The sequence below is a fragment of the Chaetodon trifascialis genome, chromosome 24, assembly GCF_039877785.1.
Source record: "Chaetodon trifascialis isolate fChaTrf1 chromosome 24, fChaTrf1.hap1, whole genome shotgun sequence".
In the NCBI taxonomy this organism is placed as follows: Eukaryota; Metazoa; Chordata; class Actinopteri; order Chaetodontiformes; family Chaetodontidae; genus Chaetodon; species Chaetodon trifascialis.
In genome coordinates, this window is record NC_092079.1 from 14,650,624 (window position 1) to 14,672,846 (window position 22,223).

At 47.7% G+C, this 22,223-nt stretch overlaps 2 protein-coding genes across 2 annotated transcripts in view; both read right to left on the bottom strand.

Moving 5' to 3' along the window:
* The window catches only part of LOC139351966 (zinc finger protein 260-like), a 189,889-nt gene that overhangs the window by 130,606 nt on the left and 37,060 nt on the right, over positions 1 to 22,223 (bottom strand). The window lies entirely within an intron of this gene.
* On the bottom strand, positions 13,620 to 21,268 carry adgrg7.1 (adhesion G protein-coupled receptor G7, tandem duplicate 1). Its single transcript, XM_070958149.1, has 14 exons — positions 20,881 to 21,268; positions 20,072 to 20,181; positions 19,746 to 19,886; positions 19,442 to 19,530; positions 19,131 to 19,279; positions 17,409 to 17,522; positions 17,128 to 17,315; positions 16,727 to 16,879; positions 16,281 to 16,393; positions 15,351 to 15,682; positions 14,873 to 14,954; positions 14,584 to 14,742; positions 14,210 to 14,366; positions 13,620 to 13,835 (listed from the first exon to the last, which is right to left on the bottom strand). The coding sequence occupies exons 1-14, from the start codon at positions 21,266 to 21,268 to the stop codon at positions 13,620 to 13,622; spliced, it is 2,391 nt and encodes a 796-aa protein (XP_070814250.1).

Genomic DNA, 22,223 nt, shown 5'->3' on the forward strand with positions numbered 1-22,223 from the left:
TTGGCCGGTCTGAGCGGAGAGAACGGGGGAGGGCGAGGGGGGACGAGGCCTGTGCGAGTTGGGGGAAACCCCGGACTCTGTCCAGGCCAGAAGCTCCAGGATTGATAACCTCAGCTCGTGGTGGCGAGGTCCGCCTCTGAATCTCTCTGACAGAGAGCTGCAAGGCTGCGAGTTTCGAACTGACCTCAGATCACCTCGTTGCCCATGTTTTCTTCTTCTTCTTGAGTCAGAGGCTCCGTTCACTCTGCAGAGCTGGATTTCTGCCCGTCACATGGATCAGATCATTCCTGAAATCAGCCTGTCAGGCAGCTGCTGAGGTGAAGCCTGTTTCACAGAAAAGAGCTCTGGGCAAACAGCATCTTCAGCCTGAAACGATTGTATAATCCATCTTATGAACCTTCTGGAGTTCAACATGTTTTCCAAATCCTAATTCAAGACAGTCCCAGAAATGACTGGAGATTAAGGAAACGGGCTCGAAGACGATTCAGAACGAGTTTGTTTTGTTTTCGTTCTTCAGTCGACTCGTCGTCACGACGCTCAGTGAAATTATGTTGGATGTGGACGAACATGATGCGTTCACAACCTGCAATGAGTGCAGGACGTTTGGTTCTCATCCAATTCAAATCTTCGCTTTTCTCACCTGAACATTAAAGAGACCTTTGAGTCATTTCATTTCGCAAACCGGGAGCTGGCAGGTCAAAGGTCAAACTCACTGACAGGCCATGTTTTATAGTGGACGGGAAATCATCCAACAGAAGTGACCTGATGCCGTCTGAACGTGTCATTTAGACTCTGGTGTTTGTTTTAAAAGCGAACTGGCGTTAATGTTTCAGAGTCGTCCTCAGTCTTCTGGTTCGACCCGACAGCGAATCTGCTTTGAATCGATCGGGACGCAAAGATCCTCCTGCGGGAACGTGAAGCTAAAAGGCTGAAAATGGAAACCAGAGGAGGACGAGGGAAGCTGAGACTTATCAGCTCGTCAACACACACATGGAGTGGATTTGTGAGTGTGTGTGTGGATGCAGGGCGAGATGATGGAGGCGTGAGAGGAAAAAGAAGAAGCTGTTATGTCACACGTGGCTGCAGAAGCAGCACTGAGAGGTCTGAAGAATCCAGGAGAAAGCTTGATTGATGTCGCGCTGGCTGTTTGTTTTATCCTCCAGACGGCAGAAGTGAAAGTCCACAGATTGACAGTGATGGAAATGAAACGTCTTCTTCAAGTGTTTACGCCCACATCAGTCGCCAGGTTCCAGATTCTTAACTGTCCTGGAGTCCAGAAAACTGGTTTCTGCACGAGGAACCAGTTCATCAGACTTCTAAAACGACACGCCAGCAAAAACTCTTCGCTCTGAAAATGTGCAGCTACTCCGATGATGAAGCGAACGTGAACTGAACGTACTGTGTTTCTGCCTGATGAACGTTACTGGCAGCTCGTTCATTCTGGTGTCCGTGAACGCCACGCTCTCTCAGTTTAACTTCGTTCAATAGGGCCAGATTTCTATCAAGCCTTCCAGGCAACGCACCATAAACAGGCCTTAATGTGTCGCGGAAAAAAGCCCAATCTGGCAACACCAGCCACCAGCGTCACACCGTCGCATGCTTCATCAAAACAAAAAGCAGCATGGAGGCGTCGTTTGATCATTTAAACGAGTTGTAGGTCGGTGAGGATGCGAAAAAGCTGACATTTCTGTGCAAACTTTGCCCGCCGGCTTTCAAAAAGAAAATCCGCAGTTCAGTCACATGAGGTGAAAGCTGCAGCTGCTGTTCGTGTGGACTGAATGGACAGTAACAAAGCGTTAAAGCAGCAATGGGCAAATGCTGCTTTGAATCTTTATCCCTGGTCGGATAAGGATACAAAATTGGATCTGAAGATGAAATCTGACGTGTAGTTACAGAGTTAGAACTGATAAATAATGTCTGTCTGTGGTTCTATCTGGGCTGTGGCAATAATTTAGAAAAATAACAGCTCGCAGCAACATGTGGAAAAGAACTATGAACTAGTTCATTTTAAAATTTGTGAACTGAACTTTGAACTAGTTCATGTAGAAAGTGAAACTGTCTTCTGCAGAGTTTTATGGTGGTTGGCATCCTTAAGTGTTTCAGTAGCGGCATCTGCTGGACCGTCCCTTTCCCCTGCTGTTCCACCATTATGAAAAGGAAATGATGGTGATAATTGACTGGGAACTGTGTGTGAAAGAGGCTGCAGTACTGTCTAAACACCAGATTATATAGAATATGATGATAATGTGCTGCTAAAATGCATGCTGATAAGCACTTAGTTAATGATTGAGTCAGAAGAAGTCAAAAACCGTGTTTGATGTTGAATCTTGTAGTTTTCTCATATCAGCCCTAACTCTTCACTGACACTCGTAAAAATATATTGAAGGGCTTTTATTTCATCAAACTGAGCACTTTTGCCTCTACTCGTCCTGAAATGACTCCTAATCTGAAGAATAATCTGTCATTTCCAACAGTTTTGCCCCCGAACATGAATTAGTTGTCAGATTTTGGCCTGAAAACATGAATATTTGGAGAGTTTCTCTGCTGGAGGGAAACCAGACGGAGGCCCCTTCACCTCTGGACACGTGGACCAGGAGGACGGCCATGTGTAGAAAGAACCTGAGAAGACGTCGGTCCTTGAACTGCAGAGCTGGTATCCATCAAACCCAGTTGCGTAATCCAGGAAAGACCGGCACGAGTCCAGGTCCAGGTCCGGTTGTCCTTGAATCCAGAGGGATGTCAGAGTCCTCATCGCGCCTGGTTTCTTCCTCGGTGGTGTTTTCTGACAGTCTGTGCGTAATGTGGTGGGCAGCAAGTGACCTCCACCATTAAAGACGACCTCGTGCATTTAAAACATCTGGCCTCCTCCAGCCAATCACAGCTCACATGCCTCTCATTCCTGTGCTCCTTCAAAATAAAGGTGATACGATGTTTCGGAATAGAAAATAAAAGGTTGAAAAGAAATTTGTGACAAACAAATATAAAGTCGGATTAAACATCAAGTTTAACGTCCTGAAGTGAAAATATCAAAATGTCACGAGGAATATCTGACGCCCCCCACCATCAGCATCGTCCCTTTAGTCCCCCACAGAAAACAGTTTGTCCCTCAGAACAGGCCGAGGACAGTTGGACTCTGAGCCGAGGAAAGCTCTCATGTACCAGTCGCAGTGTTCACCATCTGCTCTCATGGAGATTTTCCTCTGACTTTCAAACAAAAGCCTGAACCTGAACCCAACCGTCTCTTCCAAAAGACATCACTTAATCAGCACTGGCCCCCGGATCTCCCAGCGGGGGCCGTCCAACCGCTGGGTCCAGGACCCTGATTGCTTAAACAGACGTGAAGCGGGGCCAGAAGAGAGGCTGATGGTTTGAGCAGAGGCTGGACGCGACTCCCACCGCGACGGTCTTAATCGAAGGCTTGGCCCCGCGGGGACGAGCGGCCTGTGCGGAGGTTTCGCTCGTTTCCCGAGCGTCTCCGAGCAGCTGGGGCGTGCTTGTAATTAGACTTGGAGAGGACGACGGGGACAGATGTGTCCACCACCGGAGGACGAGCTGCAGCCAGCAGAGAGCTTTTATAGGCCGAAGAATTAGTTCAAAAAGCTCTTTTAAGGTATAATTGGTCGCCTCTGAGGGCCCGGGGCCGTCCGGGGCCTCACGTGAGCTCGCTGTATGTTTTAATAGACAGTTAAAGAGCTGCAGCAGGTCCAGATCTGCTCTGGTTCTCATTTTTAGGAGGAAAAGCCCTGCAAGCACAGAGCTTATGTAACAGCCAGGCAGCCAATCAGAAGCCTGCGGAGGTGGCGGCTGATGGAGGAGACGAGGAATGGAAGTACATGTCCTGAAGTACTGTTCTTAAGGTACTTGTACTTCTCCTCCAGCTCAGAGTTCGATGTTTGCTGTGTTGCTTTTTCTCTGAATGATCTGAGGTGAAGCTGCTCGCAGAGCTCCATCAGAGGAGCAACGAGAGCATCCAGCTGATCAGCTGCAGATTCTGCTTTCAAACAAACAAACAAACAAACAAACAAACAAACAAACAAACAAACAAGAGACAGGAAGTGTCAACAGTTCCACCGACGAAAATGCAGTGGCAAAAACAAACAAAGCTTTAGTTTAGTGATGTGGTTCACAGATAAGTCAGCCTCCACTCATTCAGATAACATCTCACCAGGTTAAAGAGAAGAAATCCACCAATAGCATCGAAGCAGGCCTGAAAGACGCCAACGTGGACGCGCCTGCAGTTCCTCCAATGGCCACTCGAGGCTGAATCTGAGAGCGATTGTGATGAAACCAACAAATGAAGCCAGAAGTCAGTGTTGATTTAATGATGCCTTTATTTTCTTTTCCTGAACCCCGCCAAACTAAAGTGCAGCTGTCACCTAAAATGCTACTCATCAAGCTTTATTTTGAAAGTCTGATTGGACGGAGCACATTTATTGTTGCTAGCTTGACTGTCATGGTTTCATCCAGCTGAGTTTCTGGAGCTGCTGTGTTGGATAAAACAAACTCACACTGAATGAAGCCACGTTCATTTATTAAAACGCAACGATTCCTGATGATTTAGCAGAAAACTCGCCGTTAAAGCTGCGCAGGCGTCCGAGCCGACAGCTCCGTCGCCCTGATGGATGAGCGCGTCGCCCTCTTTTTCCTCTTCTCTCTGATTGAGCGAATGGTGGCGAGAATCTCCTAAAGAGGTTAATGAAGCGGAAAGCGAGCTGCCGCCGCCGCCGCCGCCTGATGGAAAGCAGGCAGGAAAATGACGATGCCTTCCAGCAGCAGCAGCAGCATCGCCTCGCCGCCTGGAAAACAAGCTGTGGAAATATTTTGGACACCAGTGAAGTGTTTTTCATCGGCGCTTTTCTCCGATGAGTTCCTTCGTATTCACAGGACAGAAGCTTCGATCGGTGTCAGTCAGGTTCTCTGATCTGAACTCCACCCACAGATGTAGGCTCCACCCATCAAACATCCGTTCCACAGGATAAAAACATGTCCTCCACCCAGACAAACCACGTCGATAATGGATAAATCTTCACTTCCTAAACCACTTCACTGCCTGATCTTGATTTTTGGATTTATGAACCGTAAATCAAAATTTAGATTCAGTGATTTCTGCAGAGCACCGCAGCGTCAGAGCTGCAGGTTTTCCAGCAGTCTGATCCTCCTGATGAAAGGAGACACCGAGTGTGACTCCATTCAAATCCTCTTCACCTCCTCTGAAGCCCTCCTGCTGAGTCTGGATCCTGGTTCTGTTTGGAGCTCAGGCCTCGTTCTTGTGTCTTTAAGCTCAGGTTGGAGGTTGTGTAACGGCGCTGCTGTGAGCTGAGCCACGCTCGCCGAGGAGTCGGCCAGACATTTCAGACCTGCTGTTTGATTCCTGGGATTTATCGGTGCAGAGATCCTCGCTGATGGCTGGCAGGGCCGACGGAGGGCGAAGCCACGGAGAGCCTGGACAGATGTGTGAGGAAGCTGCGATCCAGCACCTCGTTCTTCATCACGTTGAACCGACGCTGGAGCCGGAGACTGAAATCCAGCAGCTCAGCATCGTATTTCACTCCAGAAGTTTTGAATCCGACAACAAAACAAGGTTTGGACAGCGAGGCCACTGGAGAGACCTGCTGAACTGAGGATGCGACATCTCGCAGCTAACGAGACCAAAGCAGAGCTGAAGGAGAGAAGATGTCGTGCTGAGAAACATCCCGTTTTCTTCAGGATCACAGTGATCCAGTGGCGTTACGGCGAGTTCAGCCCCCTGTTCATGGTGCTGATATGACAAAACGTGAAAAAAGTAAAGTCAAAGCTTCATTTCTTTTATAGGCTAAGCAGGAAGATGGCAGACAGGAAGTGCTAATGGCTAATTGTCCTGCAGGAGTGCGTTCACTCCGGTCATCGATGTTTACGCCCGGACTGTTTCCCGGCCTGGAACCCTCCTCCATCTTCTCTTCAAACCACCTCTAAACTGAGGCTCTGCCGACCTGCAGACCTTCACTAAGTGCCTCATCTTTAGAAGCTCTTTATGACGTCTTTGCTGCTAAATTAAAAAATTGGCCCTGGAGGTCGTTTAGGACGGGCTTCATGAACATCCCCCGCTGCCCTGCAGACAGTAGATAATTTGGAGATATTAAGGCCAATGCCTCCCTCCCAGACGCATCAAAGGAGAAGCCAGAATAGTAAAAGTGACCCTAAATGGAGCGCTTTGATGATGATGATGATGATGATGAAGGCCCCAAACAGTGACTGGTGTGTTGTTGTTGTCTCTCTGCTCTTTCCTCCTCTCACCGCTCAGCTCGCCACATGTTTTCGATCTGCTGCTCTCAATTACAGCTCAGAGCGTTCTGCAGCCGGGGAGGCCTCCGATTGGTCCCGGCAGGGCCGAGCCGAGGAGCCGATTGGCCAAGGGTTCAGAGTCGGGTTAGGACACGGCGTGAAGCAGTGGAGGCTGTAAACAGCAGAGCAGGAGCACGTCGCTGAGGAGATCCTCCCTGAAAACTCATCAGTGTCACAGCTGCTGGTTTCATCCCCCCGATCAGCTGATCAGAGGACAGATTTCAGCTCTTCAAAGACTCAGAATCAGACTTTTCCTCACGAGTCAAACGTGAACACGTATTTTAAGATTCACCGCACGTCTTCTTCTCTGATGTCCACCGTGAATTAACGTCCAGAAATGGTGGAAACGACGTTCTGCTGCTCATTGAATATTGACAGCTTCGTGACTCTCTCTGGGTTACCTCGCGTCATATATCTCCTAACCCTAACCCCCTACCCTCTCCTCCTCCTCATATGTCTCCTCTTCATAGACAGACTGATGTGAGTCACCCGTTCACTCGGAGACGCTCATTCCTGGCCTTCAGCTGATGGATCAGCACCTTAAATCCCACGTTTTCCGCCCAAAGTGTCACATCTGGACTCGTCGTGCGTATCGATTTCATGCTCTCCGTTCGTCTTCGTGTGCAGTCGATGTAGTTTGGTTTGGAGAGAAGAGCTGAGGAGGAAAACTGATGTTCAGGCTCTGCAGCTGGATCTGAACAGTTCGAGGCTGCTGGAGACTTTGGACTGGATCACTTTGGTCGATCAGGTGTGAGATGTTCGAGTGTGTGTTTGTTCATTTTTAAGATTAAAGACTGATGTGAGGATCGTGGTCCTCTTCAAAGCATCAGGCTGCGACCGTCCATCAAGCAGCAGATCATGTTCTCCATCAGCTGATTCATGGTTTCATCTATCAAATGTCAGATCGGTGAAAAAGTGTCGATTCGTTCAACCGAAGTCCAGAATCCCCAAATATTAGAGAAAACACGGGATGTTATGGTTACAAATCTGAGGCTTCAGCGTGATTTTTAAAAATAAACTAATTAATCCAACATCAGCTGTTCAGGAAGTGATGCACCTCCATGACAGCATGTGTGACCAATCAGACAGCCAGAAGCAGTTAAGATGAAAAAGGCAGCGAGAACATGAGCCTTAGATCTGTTCTTCAGATCCAAATCCGAAGCAAAGAGGCCTGCAGGTGTGAAAGAGGGCTGCAGGTGTGAAAGAGGCCTGCAGGTGTGAAAGAGGCCTGCAGGTGTGAAAGAGGGCTGACCAATCAAAATTCCGGCCCCCATGCCGTTACTGTTGCGAGGTCAAGGTTGACACAAAGAAACACGGTGACGGCGCCTCTGCAGGCGCTGCAGAGCGAATGTCCGGTGGTAAAACTCGAAGAAGCCGACAGACGACGGAGGAATTCATATTCATGATGTTACAAACAAGACGAGACAACAGGAACTGAGGCGAAGTCATTTCCTCCTTGCTTTTCCTGTCGGGACGCACATGAATCGAAGCGTCCTTCTGAACCTTTTTAACGTCCCACAGGAATGACAAGTGTCTCTGTGTCAATGATGGACTGTCTTCTGTGTTTCCAACTGCTCAGTGACCGCTTCTCTCCCGGTGCATGCTGGGAATCACTCCAGTCCCTGAGAACCCGGAGGAGAAGAAGAAGAAGGTAAATAAACCCCAGAACAGTCAGACAATGTGAGAAATGTGCTGTTTAACGGCCGACATGTTTGCTGAAAACATGTTGTCTTTAAAGTTCAGCTTCTTTCATGTTTCCAACCACCAAAACTCAACGCCGCGACATGTTTTCCTCTCGTTTTCTCGTGTGTGTGAAGTCTGCACACACACACACGCACACACGCACACACGCACACACACACACACACACACACACACACACACGCACACACACACACACACACACACACACACACACACACACGCACACACACACACACACACACTCTCGGCTTTACGTGCGGCAGTGGAGGAAAACCCCGCGCTCTGAAACTCCACATCTGCTTCCAGTCAGAGCAGCGCTCCTATCAGAGGAGCTTTAACGCGCTCCAGACTCCACATACTGTTCCCACCCGCCCCGCCTCTGCACCCTCACAGAGGAAACAAACCACCCTGCAGCAGAGGGTTCACATTGGGATGGATTATGTAACAGTCAGTGTTTATTTACATGTACAATAATGAGATTTTCTCCTGTCGGGTAAACCGAGCTGAACATGAAGACACACACGTATTCACCTCATAAACCTGTGAACGCACCACTGCAGCGGCGTCCCCTGAAAACAGGAAACCGTCCTGTCAGAGTTAAAGAAAGCGCTCAGTTTCTGTGGTTGAAGTCGTTTCAGGTTTGTGGTGGAAAGAAGGTTTAGACGTGCTTCACCATCGAGACGAGCAGGTGAACCTGTTAAAACAACCGCCGGACGTCCTCAGTGGTCGACCTCCTCCGCCTGGACTCACCTGTCTGTCAGGTGACCTCTGTGCTGTGGGTTGTTCACGGCGCCCTCACGTGATTGGTTTCCTTCAGCTCTGCTGTGTTTATAGGACTGATGGAGCTTCAGAACGGCTCATGACTCACTTTAACAGACGTGATTCAGTTACATAAGAACAATAAAGAGCTTTATGTTGTGCTTCATAGCATGTATGTGTGTGTGTGTGTGTGTGTGTGTGTGTGTGTGTGTGTGTGTGTGTGTGTGTATGTGAGAGAGAGAGAGAGGGAGAGACCTGAGGACAGCGTTGTCCAATCAGAGCGCAGAGGGCTCTGAATGTCCAAAACAAAACAAACGTCGTGGCTACGAAGAGAATAATGAGACGGGGGCTCAATGACTGACCAGAGATCAGCCTGATGTGGTCTAGCGCCTCCTGCTGGTTCAGAGGGAAACACCTGAAGACCTTTAGAGGTGAAGGGTTTCATTTCCAGCGAGTCCTGCGGACAGGAAGTGAGGCGGCGAATTTCGAGGAGACTCGTCAGCTGGACTCAGAGCAGTTCCACCTCCAGCAGTGACATGAAGGATTTGTACTCGTCGCAGAGTACTTTGACGTTGTTGTATTGCTACTTTTACTTCAGTGCAGGATGTGATTCATGTTTGGTGCAGATCCAGGAACAGTCTTTAACATTTCTGAGAGATGCTTCGTTTCTTAAATCTGTCACCTTGCTGTACGGAGGCTGCAAAGGGACAAAATACTCAAACAGAAACATAAAAAGCATAAAAATACTGCACCTGTGGAGGAAAATACTTGAGAAGCAGCTATAGATTCATTTGTTCGACGAGCCGTCAGACTGTTCTGGCTCTTTTACCGCCAGCACGTGGCGTCCATGTGATGTCACGTGGGGCGGTAGGTTGGACGCATGTGTGGCGAGAGAAACAGCGACACCTTCACCTCGATGAAGACGTCTGTTCAGCATCAGAGCTGCTGCTGCCTTCACTGCACAGCGCAGAGTCTGGAGAAAGCTGCGTCATGTTTTCATCCATTAATCTAATAATCCCACTGATGTGGAACAAAAGACGACTCGAGTGAAATAAACAGTGAAAACAGGATGAAGTGCCACAAAACAAGCCGACTCGTCTGATTTCAACTGGATAAAAACCATCCAGGTACGTCTTCACCTGTAAGGCCTCCAACACCGAAACATCACATTTAATCACCAACAGATCCCGCCGTTCAAAATCAGGTTCTTCTTCTCCTCCACTTTCATCTTCTTCTCGCTCCCTTCTTCTTCTTGTCCTCCTGCTCCATCTTCTTCTCCCCCTCTTCTTCCTCTTGTCCTCCTCTCCCTCTCGGTTTGAAGTAAATGTACGTGAATCGCAGTACAAACAGTTGGTATGTTCATGTGTTGGTGGATCTCCTGCAGCTGGTTCTGAGAATCCACAACGAACAGCCTGAGATCCAAACAGTGAGTCAGCGGGAAGCCCTCAGAGTCTTCAGCAGGAGGTCGACCGCTCCACGCTGATGAGTCATGGTGGGAGAAACACGCAGGAAACACCCAAATCTGACCTCAGATCAGAGTCATGGCACGAGAAATCACCACTGACTTTAAGTCACTTTATGCATCTGATACATGACATGTTACATGTAACAGCCACGCACACACACACACACACACACACACACACACACACACACGCACACACACGCACACACACACACACACACACACTCATCAGCGGTCCTTGCATGCGGTGGCGATGTGTGTGATTTGTGATGGGGGATTCTCTCTCTGGTGTTTCCTGACTCACGAGGAGTTTTACCTCGTTAGAGACGAAGAGCAGCTTCAGCCAAGGTTCTGTTTTTAGTTGGATGACCTCAAACCGCCTCTTTCAAGGCCCGATGTTTGCTCTGTTGATTCGACACCATTTGTTTTGGTTTTTATGTCAATGTCAGGCAACTAAAAACAGGTGTGACACGCAGCTGCTGCTTTCCAGAATCAATCATTTGCTCTTAAATCCCTCTGAGCTCCAAATCTGCACTCTAAAAAGTGAAAAGTTGAGGTTTTTCTCTCAGCTTGTTGGACAGGAGTTGGTGTTGGAGCGTTCAGAGAGTCGAGGATGAGTCAGTCCATCCACTTTGGTTCGGAAAGACAGAACACAGGCAGCCAAAAAAAGACATAAAACACTATTGTTGCTGCCTTCATTTTTAAAAAATGTCACTGTGGTGTTGTACGGCTGCTACGGCAACTGAGAAGAGCCAAACAGTTACGTAACTCTCAGTTCATGCTGATGGCGAGCAGGACTCCGGCGTGGTTCCGTTGCTCCATGTGGTCGACATCCGACCTCAACAGAAAACATTGATATGATGCAATTATTTCCCATGAATGAGGAATTCCCAGTAAACCTTCGTCATAAGCCGCAAAGTCGCCCATCTTGAACCACGTTAGCGCTTTGCTGAAACATGGAGTAACTAAGTAGAAACTGGAGGCTCGGATGGAGCTGTGGAAGCTTCCTGCTCAGTGAAGGTGTCGCCAGGTCCCGGAAAAGTGAATACAACGGCAACAATCATCTAAACAAAGTGAAGAAGTTCGACTTGATGTGTCCATACCGACTGAAGCCCACGCCTGGAAATCCACAGCAACCATCCAGAACCCACATAAAGGCTTCGACAGAAGAGCCAAACACCCTGAACGCCAAAGCAGTCACAGCTTTAAGATACTTCTGATGCCTCAACAACTGCCAAAACACCAGCAAGCACCCTGAAAACCACCTATGAAACCCTGAGCAACTGTGCCAAGAACCGCTGCAACCACCTGAAGATGCAGAGGCTGACGATGCTCCACCGGCCAGAACACGCTCAAGATGTTCAACGTTCGTACTGAAATGATTAAGATTATGAAGAAGAAACATCCCATCGCTCAGTGTTACCAGGACCAGCATCACGGCAGCAACGCCGTGACAGGAAGTGACACCGCCGACGGTTCAGTTTGGTGTCGGCCTGCAGAAACGCGTGTTTTTCCCACATGACATTTGTAATTTATCAGCTGTGACCCTGGATCAGCTGTAGCGGCTCTGATTCAACAGCTGCCTCCTTTTCCATGGAAATCACTTTGTGTGTCCTCCACATGTTGGATCTTTCTCGTCTGTTACTCTGGAAACGGTTTTTATAACTGAAGTCAGTCGGAGGAATCGTCTGTCTGAGATTTATGGAGTATTATTGATCTTTCAGCCTTCGCAGCAGCCGCAGCCTGGAGTTAAAGTTGAATTCCACCGTTCTTTGTGCTGCTCCAACATTTGGTGAATCTCTGTTACGTTAGCGCTGGCTGGGTTCAGGTTCGTGCCTCAGGACGCAGTCATCTGTTACATAAAGTGCTGACAGAGATCAGAAAACCCTGCTGACTGATAGAAAATGTGAACATGTGCTGGTCGAAGCCACCCAAGCCAACAGAGTGGACAGAAAGTCAGACGGGACGTGGATCCCAAATACCTTTTCAACCTTTTTCTTGATCTAACTGGCTGAAAATACAGAAAAATAATCCACAGTTTGAATCACTGCTTAAATGTTGAACAGGGAAAAACGCTTTGGTTGGTTTATTTTCTGTTTTTCTCTCTTTTATTTATCACATTTAACTGATCTCTTTGAGTTTGGGACAGTTTCTGACAAACATGAAAGAACACAATCAAACGGCCTCCCTGGACTCTGAAGCCTGAGCTGTAATAAAACACAGTGATGGAAAAGGTCCTCACAGCCTTTACTGAGGTTAAAATAGCAATACTGCAGTCTGTAAGTACTGCGTTGAAGAGTTTACCTCAGTGAAAGTACAGAAGTATTACCTCAAACTGTACTCAAGTCCAGTACTCAGAGTGCTGAGGTCAGTCTGGAAACTGCTGGATGGTGAAACCAGTTCTTTGTCTGGACCTTCGACGCCCTCTACTGGTTCATGAAGTAACAATAACCAGTTCAGACCATTAAAAGGTTTTAGGTGATATCTGGCCAGTATAAGACCAGTTTAGAGCCACAGCAGACCACTAACTCAACCAAAAACCACTTTTGATTATTCAAAGAGGAGCTGTAGACACTTAAAGTTTTGTTACTTAACGGCCAGTTTAGACCATTAAGACACTGGTTAGACCACTGACAGGCTTTCACCTGGGTTTAACTTCACCTGAAGTTAAACCCTGAACTTCAGAAGTTAAACCCTGAACTCAAACGTGTCGTTTTAACATCAAACCAGAAGCATTTGGATCCATTATGATATAAAACATAAAACATGCTTTAAGAAATATGATGCTGAAATACGTCTTCAATAAGCTGAACACTGGAGTCTTCACAAAGAACAGTTATTATTGAGTAATCACCAATGACCTCCAGCTGAGTCTGAAGTTTGGTCCTCAGCTTTGCTAAACCTTCAGTTCTGTCACCACCTGGTGGTAAAACACTGTTAGTGCACCGTGAAACTGGGTGGCTTTGCTTTGCAGTAATATTAATTTATTTCTGATCACGTTTGATAAAATAAATTTGGAGACAGTTTTATATCTTCAGAACAAATCCATTCTGCTGCACTCTGGGAAACGTCGTCCCTGCAGTGGATACTGGGTCTGCTCTCGAGTCCACCCAGAATAAAGACGTCCAGCAGCTACAGGTTTTTCAGTAAAGCTGCGTTCACTGAAGTGTTGGACATCTGAAGTCTTTTCCTCTGGTTCGCGTAGAAAAAAAGTTCTGCTGTGGGCTGCAACGTACCTCCACCTTCAGCAAGTCTGCTGAATTATCTGTTGGCAGCTCCTGTCAGCAGCAGACGTGGACAGACAGCTCTCACTGGATCACTGCGTTACTTTCAAGTACCTCGATATCCTCCACGATCCATGTTGATGTCTTCATTCTGAAGATGAGATCGTCTCCAAGCCCACGGTGTTGGACTGCTGCTGGTCCTCCTGGCTCCTGTAGCGCTCATGGTTGGTTGTCATCCCTGTGTGCGTCAACAGACTGTACGTTACGCTGCTGACACAGAAGCTGACAGACGAGCAGAAGCCTGTCACGGCGTCTCTGAATCTCTTTTTTCTGGCTGTGAAGAGGATGAAAATCTGGAGGCCCTGAAACAAGAGCAGGAAGACAAAGGTTATTTATTCTGAGTTTATTCTGAGTTCAGACTCCACGTGAAGACATCTCAAGTCTTCATGATGAGGCTGATTTGTTTTACCTTTGGACAGAGCGAGGCTAGCTGAACGAACGTCTGACACAATCAGAAACATAATTACTCCATATTTACATTAATGACGTAACAAACAGGCATCAGCATTCGTTTTATTGCCACTGTCAGCTTTATTAATCTCATTGAACTGTGTTTTCCGTATACTGCTGTACAGTCCGTCCATTTTCACTTTGCTGAACAAAGTGAAACATGATCCAACTGGACAAACGACGTCCACCGTCAGCTCCTAGTTGTTTAGAACTAAATCCAACGCACCTGTGTGGTCGTACAGATGCAGAAGATGATGCTGAAGGCCAGGTGGGATTGTCCTGTCGTGACGAGCACCAGGTACCCCAGAGTCCAGGACAGACCCAGTAAGACCGCCAGAGAAAAGCTGATGAGGAACTTCTTCCCGAGAGACAAAGGACTGGAGCTGAAACAGCAGCAGGTTGGTGAATTCAGGTTCTTCTCGAAACCTTGAAGATACTTTATTCTGTTTTACGGCTTTAGACCTTTCTCTCTGAATAGTTCAACTTATTTCTGTCTAAAATATGACTTCTGGAAATACAACTCTTATGCAGCGATCTACCTCCTTCTGTCCAGTTTGAAAAGAAGACGGCAGATAACGAGTCGTCTTTTTCAGCCAGTACCTTTTCATGTTGGGGTCTGTCCTGCATGTCATCTGCGAGACCAGAACCAGCAGAACGCCATTGTAGATCAGGATCAGACCGACTGGAAGGAGGAAACCCCAGAACATCGGCTTCCCGAAGTCAAACTGTTTGTCCTTATCCAGAGCTGCGAGCCAGCAACTACAAGACCAACAACAAGCCAGAAAAAGACAGAATGAAGAAGAAGAAGATGAAACGAAACATCAAATCAAAGGAAGTCACAACAGAAGTCACACTTTACACGTTAGAAGAGAGTGAAAATAAGACCCACAATTCCTCCTGTCTGTATCCCAGAGGATTGTCCACTCTGTAGGTGGCGCCCAGCGTGACCGCCATGATGATGGCCGGGACTCCTGAGAGGAGACAGGAAGTGAAACAAGGTTTAACGTGGCTTGAATTTCTACATTTGATCATTTAGATCCTCTTCCAGCTCACTGCTGGTGTCGAGTTGATGCTGATCTTATCTTATCTTATCTTATCTTATCTTATCTTATCTTAGCTTAGCTTAGCTTAGCTTAGCATAAAGACTGGAAACAGGTGGAAACAGCTAGCCTCGCTAACAGTAATGGTCTAAACTGGTCTTCTACTGGTCTCAAAGCAGAACCTCTGAGTCTTGATTGTTTGCATTGTTCAGAAACTGAAGAGTAAAAACAGTTCAGTCTTTTCTGGGGCTCACGATGAAAAATGATGATGATAACCAGATAAACAAATCGGCTCATGTTCCAGACTTTAAGCTTCAAATCTCGTACCCCATCCCACAGCCAGGCTGACTGTCCTCCAGTGTGAAGGGAGATGGCTGCGCATGGTCCGGACCAGCAGCACCAGCTGGGTACCGTACACGCTGTTCCACGTGAAGGTGGCCAACAGGAAGAAGTGAAGCAGAGCCGTCACCGCCGAGCACGAGCCTCGGTCCGGCTCCACGCATTCGTCAGAGTCTGGGATGGAGTTGGTTTCAGCGCTGACCTCCACCGGAGCGTCGTTCTGCCTGCTGGCGTTTTGCACTCCGGAAAGGAAGGTGATGATGAAGGCCAGGAGGCTGACGCAGGTACACAGCAGAGGCATCTTGGAGCTCCTGTGAAGTCTGAAGAGAACGATTTCACTTTGAGTCACAAGTCAGAATAATAGAGAAAATGATGCTGCAACTCAGTGTGAAGGTGTTTACGTCTGCATGCTAAGAGGTGACGGAGTTACGTGTTTTCCACCATCTTCATCAGCTCTATGAGCTTGTGTCACAGCTGCAGTGTGTCGCTTTTCAACACCTGCACGCACCTGTCCTGTTCTCAGCAGTTGAGTACATGTACTTAGTTATTTTCTACCACTGCCAGAGAGGATGGAAGTGAAATGCCAATGTCAAAGACTGACATTTCGACTCAACAAAACATGTGTTTAAAGGTCCAGTGTGCAGCATTTAGTGGAATCTAACAGCCAGGTTGAAGATTTCAACCAGTTCAACATGTTTCGCCTCAGCCCTCCAGCTAACGTGTGGCCGCGACACTCAAAAAGGTGTTTGGTTTGTTCCCTCTGCAGAAACATGGCAGATGCTCAGAAACATGGCGGACGCTCAGAAACATGGCGGACGAATGAAAATGTGCTCATGATTGTTATATTTCATGTTCTTGCAGTAGATCCCTCTCAATCCTTCACACTGGACCTCGAGTCTTTAATTCACTCAAGCTTACTTCTCGTTGACGTGGTAAATGATCGTTAGAACCAAACCCAGAATAGAAACAGAAAGTCCAGTGATGGAGATCCAGTCCAAAGCTTCTGCATATTCATATTTCTCTCTGAAAGACTGAAACAGAAACACAATCAAGTTTCACTAAACTTCCATCATGATGTGTTGATGCTGATTTGGACACATAGCTTCACATCAGGCCTTCTCTGAACCAGGAAGTTTCCATCGATTGTGGTTATACAGTGTTGAGTATTAATCGTCTTATCTTCTGATAGATCAGCAGCCAAAGCTGCCCAGCAATCTGGATTCCCCTCAGACTAAAGTCTGTTTACAGCTGGTAGTAAACTGGATCCAGAGTTTATGACCTGGTGTAAATGGGGTCTTTGTTTGTTCTGTGCAAGCTTGATTAAACGAGCTTTCGTTTGATTTGAAACGAGTAGTGATACTCACCCACAGAGCAGCGAAGTTGGTGGTGTGGTTGCAGAAACATGTCATAAACCCGTCTGAAGCGTTTCCTTTCGAGCAGCCGTCAGTGCTCCAGTCCCCCAGACTGTAGTTCCAGAACACGCAGGCGAAGTCGTACAGCGTGGTATCGCCCACCATCTGCAACAGCAGCACGAAGAGCAGCTCAAGGCCTCGAACTTTAAGACTGTACTGATAAATACATAGTTTTACCTCGTGAAAGACGGAAACTGAATCAAACATCAGCTGCTAACAGCTAATTCAGCAGACTGTGAACGGGCTAATTTACGAAAATGAAAGCAAATATAGTCAAAAAGGGTCTCCAATCTCCTGCAGCAGATCACGTGTTCATTCACTTTGCTCGACTGAACCGAGGCTGCTTGTCTTACAGTGGGTCTGAACAGCATCTCCACGTGTCGCGGCTCCACGCTGCTCTCCTGACCTCGGACGCTGGCCGACAGAACCCTGACGGTGGCCTGTTGTTTCCTGTAGCGCCTGGACCTGAAGAAGCGGTCGTTCTGGTAGAGGACGAAACCCACCGAGACGTTCGACGGCTTCTGACGACCTCTGGCTGCTTCTGCAGACACACGAGGAAGAAGTAGTTCGGAAACCTAGCGTCATGTGAATGCTGATACCTCTTTGCGAATTCACTGAAGTGCAGAAAACTCACCTGGTGGGAATCGCACGTGAATCAGGGCGTCGGCTATGAAGCCGTTTTCCAGGTCAATGGCCGACGTGTTGGTGTTCAGCTGAATCCGGTCGGCAATGAAGCTGCCAGATAGTCCTGAACACAGACCGAGAAACAGAGCTGTGAGTGAAATTGTCTTTAGGTGGAAATTAAATCCCAAATTCGACTCACGGCGTTTCAAAATGTTTGATGCTACGAGCCACAAATGTTAGATTTCAAAATGAATCATCTCCATCTGACTGTAAACACACACGTTTGTTCTGGTAACTACGCATGTTCCTCCATTAGGTTTCCTTTCATATACAAATGTTTAGAATTATTGACATTGTCACTTTCAGGCTTCCGTAAGCCCTCAGCACCAAGCGCAGCCTGCATGTTGACAGTACTGAGGCTCAGGCAATGACTTAACAAGGCTTGAGATTGTGAATCTAGAGCTCTGTTGTTGAGCCATAAACATGAGAAAGTTTTCATCTGGATGATCCATCGTGACGTTAACACCTCATCGACTCAGTCTGCCACACATGCAGAGCCTCAACTGCACTGAAACTTTTCAGGAAACATGCAGAATCTGCTGTGACGGAAATACTGCAAAACATACCACAAATAAGCAGCAGCAGCATGTCAGACGACAATAAAAGACCAAACAGCGCGGAGGCGAACAAAGCGGAAAGATGACGGACGATTAAAACCATAAAACTATAAAAAGGCTTTACTCGACACGCAGCTCATCCAGAAAACAAACACCAGTCTGATCCCAGAACAGTTTGGACTCTGTAAACATCAATCAAACAGACTGTGGTCATCTGATCTGATCCTCTCTGACATAAACTGATGTGAAAACAGCTCAGTCAATATATTTAATGTACTGATTTTGTAAATTTCTCTTATTGTGAATCTCACACAGCAACACGTTTCACAGACTGGGAAAGATGTGGAACACTCCAAAAACACCTGTTTGGATCATTCCACTGGTCCTGGTCTGCCGCGGAGGAAGGACTTTCCGGGATGGGTCAAATGCGGGGTATGAAAGGCTCAGTCGTTCATAGAGGATGGAGTGAGTTCACCACTTTGTGAACACACGAAGGATGAAGGAGATGAACACATGAAGCTGCCGTCAGCAAACACGGTTTGATTATTAATGATTGACTGTGGTTTGATTGATGTTGTACTCAGAGTCCAGACTTCTTTAGAACCACACCTGCACCTGGATGTGGACTTTGGACTAATTGAAATGGAACCGGTCATATTCCTCAGATATCACGCTGACCACATTATCTCACTTCTCTCTCAGCTCGCTGTCGAAGTCGCATCAGAACAGAAGGTCGTGTAAAAAACGTAGGCTGATGAACAATGATCACATCATGATTGCCGTTCATGCGTTTACCAGCTCTACTGTAAAGATTTAAAGACCCGGTCAGGAAGCACAGGCCTCCTCCAGCTCTCTGAAATCATAATCTCAGAATACTTAGAGTCCAGCTGAAAGTGACATCTCCTGCAAAACCTGCAGCTGTTTAAGTTAATGAGGTCAATTCTGAAATATCCTCACTGTTGGTGCACTCATGACCTCTGCCCATTCTGAAACCCTCGCTTCAGTTCTGGACAGAAAACAGCCACCTCAGCACCACTGACCCTCAGTTGATAAAGCTTTGAGGATGAACTGATCCTGAGACCTGATGGGCTTCAGACCGGATATCAGAATCTGACCTGAGAGAGAGGTGAACTGGACTCCCTGAGTGTCTGCAGCGGGGATCTGTGCCGACTGGACCACCAGGTTGGGTTGAACCACCTGAGACTGAGACGTGTCGAGGGTGAGGCTGAGGTTCACAGAGAGCTGGTCCAGGGTCACCGTCAGGCTGGAGACACAGGAAACGTCCAGTGAACATGTGGACAGACGAACACCATCAGATGTTCCAACACAGTTCAGCTAAAATCCAAAGTGCTTGTGTCATGTGGAAAAACGCTTGCATGGTTAAACGTGAGATGTGTGGTTTTCGCGGCCATCAGGCCTTGCTTACCCCAGAGTGGTGTTGTTTTCCGTGCTGTCGTCTGGAGTGCTGGCGTTCAGCAGCTGGCTGACTGTTGCTACCGCAGCCACCCTGACGCTCTGCAGTACCAACATTAGCACCGGGTCAGTGAGGCCGGTTCTTACAACAAAATACATGCTAAACATGACATGCAGTAGATTTCACAGTGAGGTTTAATTTCTAGAATTGATCTGGTTAGAAATCCCTGTTTGTCACCAAACTGGTAGCAGTTGGTTATAAGAGCACAGGGCTTTCTTCTTCTTCTTCTTCTTCCCTTTGGTTTGACGGTTCGTACCTCTGTGGTGTTCGGAGACAGCAGCAGGGTGTTGACAATCTGAGCTGCTGCTATAATGTTTTCAGCCGTCAGCTCTTCAGGGTTGGAGGTCAGAATTTGAGTGCTGGTCGCCAGCGACTCCAAATCAGCGAGGCTGGTGAGCTGAGAGAGGAAAGACATTTTATGCGTTTTCTGAATCGTCATCCTTTACCGGGACCACGTCTACCTCTCTGCATCATTACCAAAACTGGAAAATGCTTGGCTGTCAAAGTGTGACGACATTCATGCATCTGTGGCTGTTTTTGACGAATGGACATTCAGGCTGTGAGAAACACAGTAACGCTCACGTTCTGCTGGATGTCGCTGAGCGTCTGGTCACACTGGAATTGTCGTGGAGGCTCGAATTGTCGCGATCCGCTCTCGGTTAAACATCTGGTCGAAGCCCGCGGTTTACCAGCTGGATGGAAATGGTGGAAGTTAGGGTGGGGGGCACAGAAACAGCTGCATATATTATGGTATACCTGGTGGATGGATGTCAGACTGACAGAAACTTACCACCACTCGTTCCTGGAGGACAGAGTTCCTCAGAATATGCAAACCAGCCAGAGGGGGTGCGCGGGAAGCTGAATCCGTCCAACTCTTGTGCTCGGCAGAAATTTGCTAAGAGGACAAATTTAGTCAAAGATTTGCTGTGTTGATGTTCGATTGAGTGATGCATGTAAAGAGTGAGTGAACAAGTCACAGACTACACAAATGACCCAGCGGTCAAAGTCATGGAAGTAATATGAGGCCAAGTTTTGCTTCATCAAAACACCTGAAAACTAAACGGTGAAGTGACCGTAAATTGAAGGAAGGTCATTTGTGACTGCTGTCAGAGCTGGATCACATCAGAAAGTGGTGCAGCTCAATGAATCTGTGCGTCTTCATAAAAACATTTTGCTCTGTTAGTTTGGGGATGGGACGGCCTGTTGTGAACCACTGTAGCCAATGAGCTAACTGCTAACGTGTTAGCCAGCCAGGCTAGCAGTGACGATTTCTATTTATTGGGATAATTCAACTACGACAGGTTGACACTCAATCAGAATCAACGTTCAGTGAGTGACATCATCACAAAACAGGTTTCTATTAGATGCTGCTGTCACTAAACCCAACTCACCTTCTGAGCAGGTGAGTCCTGTCCAATCATCAGGACAGACACAGACTCCCGCAAGGACAACGCCACCATTGTCACAAACCAGAGGAGGGGGAGGAGTACTCGGAGGAGGAGGAGGAGGAGGAGGAGGAGGAGTAGGAGAAGGAGTAGTGGGAGGAGGGGAAGGAGTAGTGGGAGGAGGAGTAGTGGGAGGAGGGGAAGGAGTAGTGGGAGGAGGGGAAGGAGTAGTGGGAGGAGGAGTAGTGGGAGGAGGGGAAGGAGTAGTGGGAGGAAGAGTAGTGGGAGGAGGGGAAGGAGTAGTGGGAGGAGTAGTGGGAGGAGGAGTAGTAATAGGAGGAGTAGTGGGAGGAGGGGAAGGAGTAGTGGGAGGAGGAGGAGTGGAAGTATTCATAGTAGTATCAGTACTATTAGAAGGAGTAGTGGTATTAGAAGGAGGAGGAGTAGTTGTAGGGGGAGTAGTGGGAGGAGGGGAAGGAGTAGTGGGAAGAGTAGTGGGAGGGGGAGTAGTCGTAGGAGGAGGAGTAGTGGGAGGAGGAGTAGTAATAGGAGGAGTAGTGGGAGGAGGGGAAGGAGTAGTGGGAGGAGGAGGAGTGGAAGTATTCATAGTAGTACTAGTAGTATTAGAAGGAGGACAAGGAGTATTTGTAGGAGTAGCAGTAGCAGTGGGAGTAGCAGGAGTAGTAGTCGTAGTAGTAGTAGTCAGTGAAGTATTAGAGGTGGTATTGGTCAGGTCACTGGTGGTGGTAGTAGCAGTACTTGGATTGTGTCCAGTAGCATTGGTATCGACAGTAGCAGCAGCAGTAGAAGAAGTAGAAGTAGAAGTAAAAATAGTAGAAGGAAGGACGATGACTGTGGTGCCAGATGTCGGTAGCATGGCGGCGGTGCTGCTGCTGGTTCTGGTGGTGGTCTCTGATGGTGTGGTGGTGCTGGACTGAGCTTCACTTCTCCAGGAGGCCAGAGGAGCAGCTGTGAGGAGGTGCAGTGTTCTCACCGTTAGCTTGGAGGTGTTGTTGTCCTCTCTGTATGTATTAGCATTTAGCTCTGTGCTCAGAGCTAAAGGCTAACATCAGCATGCTAACACATGATAACGTTCACCATCTTTGAGTGCTAGCATGCTAGCGTGAGCTAATGAGCTAACACTGAGAACAGCCGAGGCTGCTGGGAGTTCTGCAGGAAAGAGGATGTGGTTCTGCAGGCCTGGAAACGGTTTGAACAAACATCGGTTGTGGGAAACGATTTGGGATGGGGGGCAAGTGAAGACCTAGTCTGTGTAAGAGCCTCTGAACGTTGATTTACAGAGATCACAACTTTCAAAGGACCAGCAGAATCTGTCACATTAAACGGGG